Source organism: Urocampus carinirostris, chromosome 2 (genome assembly GCF_059441175.1).
Source record: "Urocampus carinirostris isolate Australia breed hairy pipefish chromosome 2, RoL_Ucar_1.0, whole genome shotgun sequence".
Taxonomy (NCBI): domain Eukaryota; kingdom Metazoa; phylum Chordata; class Actinopteri; order Syngnathiformes; family Syngnathidae; genus Urocampus; species Urocampus carinirostris.
In genome coordinates this window covers 35,632,498-35,641,416 of record NC_142350.1, presented here as the reverse complement: position 1 = coordinate 35,641,416, position 8,919 = coordinate 35,632,498, and the positions used below count along the sequence as shown (strand labels likewise).

Genomic DNA, 8,919 nt, shown 5'->3' with positions numbered 1-8,919 from the left:
CTGAACTTAATGTTTTTTATTGTTGTTTGGCTATTTCATGTCAATTTTGTTTGGACTGATGCAATGTTCAATCAAAAAATAAAAATAGAATACAATTCGAAATAAATAATTAATTGTTTTGCACCAATAGATTCATGTATTCCTTTACCTTTAAATTAATTTTCTTTGAGTGGCATTAAAGTAAGTGTCAAGAATATTTACGGATATATCATTTTGTACAGGGAACAGTTGAAACATAAAACATCCAATAAAACCAAAACAAAAGATAGTAAAGAAAATCAAGTAGTTAATGGTGGGGTGTGTTTGAGTCGTCCGTAAAAAATTGAAAGTACAATTTTTTTAAGTATGCGTCAACAATGACCAACTGAGTTCAAAGCCTTAATTTTTTTCCCCACTGCGCCTGCAATTACCTTACTTTTAACAGAGTTGTTCGGGACTTGCAACACGTTAGAAAGCAGGAACGGTAATGCTCAAAATTTTCTGTTAAGGTATCGAGAAAATTGTGAAAGTAAGAAAAGTATTGTTTCAAATACATTACAAACACCAACCAGAACCCCCCAAATTATTTTTAAAGAGTTTAAGAAAACTTCTAAGAAATGCACGTACTTGCACCATTTTTGACATTGGGGATGTTTTTTCGGGGTGGTGTGCAGTGTTAATCTTATGCCAAATGTAACGCTTTGCATTTAGCCCAAAAAGTTCAATTTTAGTCTCATCTGACCAGAGCACTCGATATGTGTCTCCCATGTGGTGCCTTGCAAATGCCAAACAAGTCTTTTTATGGCATTCTTTCAGAAAGGGTTTTCTTCTTGCCACTCTTTCATAAAGGGCCGATTTAAGTAGAGTATGACTAATGGTTGTCTCATGCACAGTTTATCCCACCTCGGCTGTGTATGCCTATAAGCCGTCCAGTGTGATCATGGGCTTTTTGGTTGCTTCTCTGATTAGTTTTCTCCTTGTTTGGGCCAAATGTTTAGAGCAGGTGGCCAACCCGGTCCTCAAGAGCCACATGTCCTGCATGTTATGGAGGTTTCTCTTCCTCAACTCAGGTGATGCAAATTTAAAGCTTGTTAGCAAGTGGTGTGGGAGCTTGACAATGACCCAGGTGATTGGACTCACCTGTAATGAGCAAAGAAACTCAAAAAACATGCAGGACATGCGGCTCTTGAGGACCAGGTTCGCCACCCCAGGTTTAGAGGAACAGCCAGGTCTTGGTAGGTTTGCAGTGGTTTTATGCTCTCTACATTTTGATATTAATACTCGCACAGTGCTCCGGGAAATGTGTAAGTGTTGCGAAATCTTCTTGTATTCCATTCCTGCTTTGGACTTTTCCACAACTGTCTGGTGTGTTCTTTGGTTGTCATAATGCTTCATAGTGCTTTTTGTTAAGGTGCATTTAACTGAAACTTGATGACACACAAGGGCACTCTATTTGTCATTGCTAGTCCTTTAGGTCGACATTGGATCATTGAGAAGTCATCAGGGAACTTCTGGAGTCATTTGTCTGAGCTGAAAAAAACAGGGCGTCAATATTTTTGCAACACCTACTTGTTAAGTTTTTTTGTTCTAGATAGAATATAAACGATGAAAAAATTTGGTTCCACTTCACATTTGAGTAAGTGGGGAGAAGAACTTGTGTGGTAAGAGAGCTTGCTGAGAGGGTTGATGAAAGTGTTCTGAGATGGTTTGGGCAAATGGAAAGAATGGATGAAGGCCGTTTGACTAAAATGGTAAATGGTCAGCATTTATATAGCAAGTCAATGAAGATCTCCCAATGCGCTTTACAATGTGCTTTACACTTACCCATTCACACACACACACTCACACACCAGCCATGCGGCCATACTTATTGGGGGCATTAGGGATTCAGTGTCTTGCCCAAGGACACTTCGACATATAACACAGAGGAACCAGGAATCAAACCTGCGATCTCTTGATCCCAAGATGAGCACTCTACCTCCCGAGCTAATGCTAATGCCGTCCCTAAAGAGTATGTAGTGCAGAATTGCTATAAAATAGAACAAGAGGAATGGCCACATTTGGTTGGATGAAGGGGGTGAAACGTGCTTTGGATCCGAGGTTGGTTGATTTAATGCATGCAAGACTGCGTTGTTGGGATAGATGTCATTGGAAAAGGATAGTTAAGAATGGCTGATATCGACACAAAATGCAGGGGGGGTTAACCAGTGTATGCTGTCAGGCCTTTCTGCTGATGAAATGTTACATGGCACAGCAACTCACCCCTTGTGCTGTGGGATTAATGTTCAGTGTCAGGTTGGGAAGAGCAAAGGGGAATGAATGTTTGGTGAATATGAGTGTGTCCTTGAGTCAAACCACCTTCCACCAGGGGAATATGTCTTCGGCATATCGATAGATGAAATCCTGATTGTGTCTCACATGTTGTTGATTCTGAGAAAATATTTTGAGTTTTTTAGCTTCAAGTTTGAGAGCTGAAATGTGGTAACATGACAAAAAGTTCTTGGGGGTCAATAGTAAGTACCACGACAGTCAGGGCCACTGCAATTGACACGTATTCCAAGATACAGTATGTATCTCCGTGTCACAAAGCTTTATAAATAAACACTTACAAGATGATGTCACAAAGAATAAGACTACAGTGGGCTTTTGGCTTTTCCCTCGGTCTTTCTAAAAACGCAAAGAAAATCTTGTTTCTCGAGGCTCTGTATATGACAGCCCAAAGGTAAATATTCTTTTTTTTAACAGTAACAACAAAATGTACTTTGAAAGTCAATGTATTTTTATTTATTCTTGCTTTTTAATATGCTGTGCCTGTCTGAGTGGTAAAAATGAGCGAAACTGCACTATATTGGGTTATTTTCATCCATCCCGAATGCTCAACTACGTACATTTTTAATGAAATTCGAAATGCTTAACTTAAGTGTTTTCAGCCATTTTTTTACAGACTCAACATGCAACTACTGATTTATACAGTATGTATGTGCCAAAAAACTCAAAATATGTGATATGTACCAGCTCAGTAGCCTAGATGGTAGTGTGCCCGCTTTGAGACTGGGAGGTCGCTGGTTCGCGCCTCGACCGAGACATACCTAATTGGTATAATGGCGGCGCCCTCTGGCTGCGGCTGCATCGACTCGCTACAACGGGTCAGGTGTATCAACATTTCGTTCTGTGTACATTGTTACAAAGAATGACAATACAAAGGAAATTATTATTATTATTATTATGTATGCATGGTTGTTTCGTAAAATTCCACTATGTTCAGACTCTTCTTTCAAACCACCCCCATGTCTATGAAAAACAGCCCCACCAGTTTTCCGATGCCTTTGGGTGAGAGGACATTGTCCTCTTCACAAACCCAGAATACATTCTGTTTTTTGCTTTATTTTGTTTTATTGTTATATAACCAATGGAACTCCTCATCGTGTGTAACCAAACGCCCCGGTCTATTTCTATGGTGTGAAATGACGGGTGTTACCCATGTTTGTGGGGCATTATCGCCATCTCCTGTTAAGGAATGGAATTGACCCTCAGTTTATTTTTCTTGGCATTATTTTGCCAAGGCAAAGGCCGCAACCCACTGCAAAACGAGTCCAGACCTACTTTTGGGTTGTGACCCACCAGTTGAGAAACACTAATTTATAGTGTACTTTTGGTGGCCAGAGGAAGAATTGCATAGCAGTTCAAATCATATTAAAAACATATATAAACAGAACCGTAAGATGTATATTTATTCATGAATGAAAAAATAGGATTGGCCACATTTTTAAGTCAATGCGCCCCCCAACTTTAAATACTGTATCTAACAACAAAGTACAAGAGGGTCCCGTTAGCTTGCTAACTACAAATTTTAAGTTAAGCCAAGACAGGCAACGAACAATTCAAACAAGAGTATTTAATTTTGTACAATATGTTACCATAAACAAATACCTTCAATCAAGTAATCACAATTAGTTTCATACTTAAGGACAATTCTTGTCCAAAGCAACAACAAAATAGAATTCGCAAAAGTGTTTGAAAGTAGGCGTCTGCACTGACGGCCAAGTTGTGGATTTTTCTTTTTCTTTTCCGCAACAAACTATTAAAATGTTAACCATAAGAGGCTGCTCCAGGACCACTCGATATGTTTCTCAAAGGCAGAACATCAAATATTGTAACATGATTACCACAATATTGTGGCATTCATACCATTGCATCCCTATTAATGTAGACGTATAATGATGCCTCTCTGAAGTGGCCAGCACACTTCAAATAATGCCAATCTTTTGAAATTCAAAAATGGTAGATGTTATCCAATGTGAGTTTGTCTCCAGAATAATTAAAAAGATACAAATAAAATAAAATACAACTGTTCACAAACCGGAAGAGGCAAACTTCCACCAAAATGGAAATCCAATGCAATCGTTGCAGCAATTTATTTACACACAAGGACTTAATCTCGCTTCAAGATAATGCAGTCGTAGGCTAAAATACTAGTCAAGATTTTTTGTTGTTTAAATTTGAAAAAGCTGTAGATTTAAAAAAATAAAAGTTTTCTGAGGCGACAAGAGCAATAGTCTAACTTGTTAGGTGGTAGTGTTAGTAGGTGTGGATTTTTCATTGTGTGTGCTAATGAATTTTTTTACTTGTTTGAATTCATACAGAATTTCTTGTTGTGCTTTTATTGCAGTCTTACACCTTTTTTGATCCATCTAACAGAAAAGATGAAGTGACAGAACCTTGGATATTGTTTTACCTTCTAATATAGAATAGGCAAGAACAGAAATTAAAACTGCATACAATCTCATTGGAACCTGAGGATTAAGCTTCAGTTTCAGCAGCGTCACTCTGAAATCAAAATGGACGAATTAGGTGTCTGTAAAATCAACGAGGAAACCGGATCACTGTATTCACATCCAAGCATATTCTCAATTTGTGCATCCAAGTTAACCCTTAGCTCCTCGAAAGAATCTATGAGTAGGTCAAGCTCCTCAATAGAATCTATGAGTAGGTCATCTGCCTCTTCTAGAGCCAAGATGGAGGCGGCGCTCGCGAAAGCCGAAGCTCAAGCCGCAAGAGCTCGTCTAGCTTATGCCGATGAAGAACTACATATGAAAATAGAAAAAGTCCGCTTGGAAGCAAACCTGGATGCTCTCAATCAGAGAAAAGAAGTTGATGCCGCTTTAGCCAAAGCAGATGTGATGGAGTCTGTTGTGACCAAGTTTCACATAGAAGAACAGGGTGAAGAGGTTTTGGGATTCATACCAATTTCAACCACGCCGGGACAGAAAGTGAGTGAATATATAAACAAAAATGGTGACTGTGAACCTCATCTAGAAAGTAAATTGTTTCCCCAACATTATGATCATACATCATACACGAAGGAACAAGCTGGTCTCCGGTCACAAGTGTTCACACCCATTGATGTTCAAGAAGAACCAAGTTCCCACCTTCATTTGCCCAAGGACCAAGAGCCAGCGCCACAAAAAACCATAAGCCAACGAGACACTTTGCATGGTGCGCAACAACCACAGCAGAGGTTGAACTCCAACCACTACACTGTGGATAGCATGAATAGTGACACCGCCAGAATCCTTGCAAAGATCCAGCTGGTTACTGGGTCGCTGACTAAATTCGATGACAAACCAGAGAGTTATCTCAGTTGGAAGGATACCTTCCAGACTGTAATAGCTGATGTCGGTCTCACTGCCAACGAAGAAATAAACCTTCTAATCAAGTGGCTGGGGCCCCAATCTTCTCAACATGCAACCAGGGTCAAAGCAATCCACCTTAGACGGCCCTCTGTAGCTCTGGGGATGATCTGGACCAGACTCGAGGAAGTCTACGGCTTACCGGAGTTAATTGAAAACTCGTTGTTCTCCAGAATCGAAAAATTCCCAAAGCTTTCCCGCAATGACTGTCACAAGCTTCAGGAGCTCTCGGATCTGGTCAGTGAATTGGAGGCTGTAAAGCATGATGGACACTTACCTGGTTTAACTTACTTTGACACAGCAAGGGGAGTGGGTCAAATTATAGAGAAGTTGCCCTTCTATCTCCGAGAAAAATGGATGAGCGCTGGGTGCAAATACAAAGAAGAACATGGAGTTATCTTCCCGCCCTTTTCCTTCTTCTGCGAGTTCATGAAAAGGCAGACCAGAGTAAGGAATGATCCAAGCTTTAACATCTCATCTTTCTCTGGCCAAGTTCACCGCCATGAGCAGAAAAGAAGAACGCACAAGCATGTACAGAAAAAAAAGTATAAATAAAATATATGCAATAATGAAACCGCAACATTTTCCAATTAAAGAGTGGTCAAAACGATTACCTTAGCACAAAGTATTCATTTCGAATACACCTTAAATACCGTAAATTTTGGACAACAAGCCACTTCTTTTTTTTTTTTCATTTTAAACACTGTGGCATTAGCCACAGTGCAGCTTTTTTTTCTCCTGGCAGCACCGAGGAAAAAGGCAAGCTGCTCTTTTCCACAACACAAAAAACTCTGCTGTGACATCCAGAATATTTTTTAAATTAGTTCGTGTTTTTGCCAACATTAATTATAAAATCGATTACAGGAGCAAAACGTGAGGTTTGAAAGCACTTTATTCAGTATTTACACCATATTCATATTTCAACTTTTTCACCCACAAATCAAGTCCTCACTTCTATTTCCGGATCATTGCTGTCAATGTCAAGTCGCTGAAGTTTCTTTTAATCTTTGAGGAACGATATCAAGCGAACGCAATTTGGTCCATTACTATGGCTCTGTTGCAATCTGGCACTACTCTCCACAGTTTGGTTTTTCTGGTACTGTTGTCAACAAATATAGGGCTCACATTTTACGCAAGGGAGCGCTCATTCGCGTTTTCTGTTGGCGCAGTAGTAAATATATGCTAGTCATTGTAATTGCCATCTTGATCCGAAAACACGTGCCGTATACGACTCGGAGCAGAACACAAATTGCATTTTTGGCAGGTGTGCACCAAGGTAAAAAAGTAAGAAATAGACATGAATACCTTCATTTTTATGGACGCTTAAGCCTGCAGCATTAAATCTGATGTGGGTGGTACGAAGACAAAATTGAGTTTTGTTCTAAAATTTGAGCATGCAGCTTTTAATCGGGTACACTTTGTAGTCTGGAATTTACGGAATTACTGTTTTCACATAAATACTGTGAACTTTACTTGAGCATGTATACTTGGCTTTTATGGAAAATTATTCTATAATTTTAATTTGCAGATTTTTTTTTTTTTGGGGGGGGGGGACAGAACAGCCTTGAATTTGTCCAAAACCTGTTGGGTGCTGGATGGAATATAATCCAGTCTCCAATCCTGATCTGCTCAGTGGCCCTGAGGTACAGTTTACTTTCAGATTAAGAGGTTCATACTCAAGGCATACCCAAACTTCCCAAAATAAAATGGTTGAAAAATATAAAAAATAATTGCACATGTTGAACATCAAATTGCTTATATTTGAGGTATACAATAATTGAAAGGAAAATGCAAGAAATATGGTTAAATTGGTTTTCTTACTAGGGCGACACGTCGGCGCAGTGGTTAGCGCGTGAGTGGCACAGTTCTGAGGTCATGAGATCGAACCTCCTGGGTGGAGTTTGCATGTTCTTCCCGTGCTTGCATGGGTTTCCTCCCACATTCCAAAAACATGCATGTCAGGTTAATTGGATGGTCCAAATTGTCCCTAGGTGTGAATGAGCGAGTGAGTTGTCCGTCTCTGTTTGCCCTGCGACTGGCTGGAAACCGGTTCAGGGTGTCCCCTGCCCACTGCCCGAAGATGTCTGGGATGGGCTCCAGCACCCCCGTGACCCTAATGAGGATCAGTGGTGCAGATATTGGATGGAATGGATGGTTTTCTTACAGTAACGTTGTTTTGTACTAATTATATGAAACAAGAGTATTGAAGCATTTGGCAAAATATATACTGCATTATGCTTAAAGCAGGGGTCCCAAATTTAATCGACCTAGGGTCCGGGTAAAGTTGGGCGAAATAGGGTTTTTCACAAGAACACTCAGATTTAAATAAAATCCACTGCTCTCAAATATCTTTAAAAAAACGCTACACAAAATAAGATGTAAAAATGTTCCTATCCGTCCAAAATGTTAATATTGGAATAAAACTGAGGACGCCATAAATGTCTAAGAAATCGGATTCATTGATTCCCCCCAAAAATTAATAGGCCGATTCATCGATTATGAAATTAGTGGCAGCCCTAGTTTATTTGTTGTCAAAATTGCAATGTGAGATGGATTAAAAAAAACATCAGGCAGCTATTTTGGGGAACATGATGAAGAACGAGAACACAGCGATTGCACTGCACTGCATCGATCCATCGAGGGAATAATCAACGATTCATCGATCATGAAAAAAATTAGTTGTAGCCCTACTGACATAAGTTCTGTCAATGCATTTAAGACTAAGATGAACATTTTTCCTAATGCATTTACAGACAGAAGTGGTAAACTTTTCCCTCTGTGCAGTCATAGCTGAAAGTTAATTCTTAAGCATCCGAGATTTTGACAAAGCTGCAGAAAAGTACTATCAAGTCATAAATAGATCCAGGCAAGAGTTTGAAAGGTTTTGTGACTGATAAGCTCGAGCCATCATTTGTAATTCTTTCGTGCAAGTGGATGCAACGTGTAATGCAAAGCAACTCATCACAACGTTCAACTTGGATGTTTTTCAGGTAGTTGGGAATTGTAACTTTGCCAAAGTAGTGATCAGATATATTTTAAAATGGGTTCATTTTTACATATCATTTGTATAAACATGATGCAGATACTGTCACATGAAACAAACGGATAAAAAAATGAATGTGAATTCTTGGAAAATGTCATTTGTCATTGAAACAATTGGAAAGGTAAACAAGAAATAAAACATTGCATGTTAAAATGTATCCTAAAGTCATTCTGAACAATTATTCATTAAAAATCTGTGCTCATGTAA

The 8,919-nt window shown here is 39.3% G+C and overlaps 1 protein-coding gene across 2 annotated transcripts; it reads left to right on the top strand.

The window, feature by feature from the left end:
• Positions 1-1,109: 1,109 nt before the first annotated feature.
• Positions 1,110-8,919, top strand: LOC148371755 (uncharacterized). 2 transcript variants are annotated; one of them, XM_088326323.1, is made up of 2 exons: positions 1,110-1,214; positions 4,649-8,919. In XM_088326323.1, the coding sequence occupies exon 2, from the start codon at positions 4,818-4,820 to the stop codon at positions 6,222-6,224; it is 1,407 nt and encodes a 468-aa protein (XP_088182449.1). In that variant the 5' UTR covers positions 1,110-1,214; positions 4,649-4,817; the 3' UTR covers positions 6,225-8,919. The 2 variants fall into 2 exon arrangements, with proteins under 2 accessions (XP_088182449.1, XP_088182448.1); XM_088326322.1 differs by lacking the exon at positions 1,110-1,214 and adding an exon at positions 2,610-2,701.

Excerpts from the sequence above, each read along its gene's own strand:
- LOC148371755 (XM_088326323.1), top strand. The coding sequence starts at position 4,818 with ATGGACGAATTAGGTGTCTGTAAAATCAACGAGGAAACCGGATCACTG.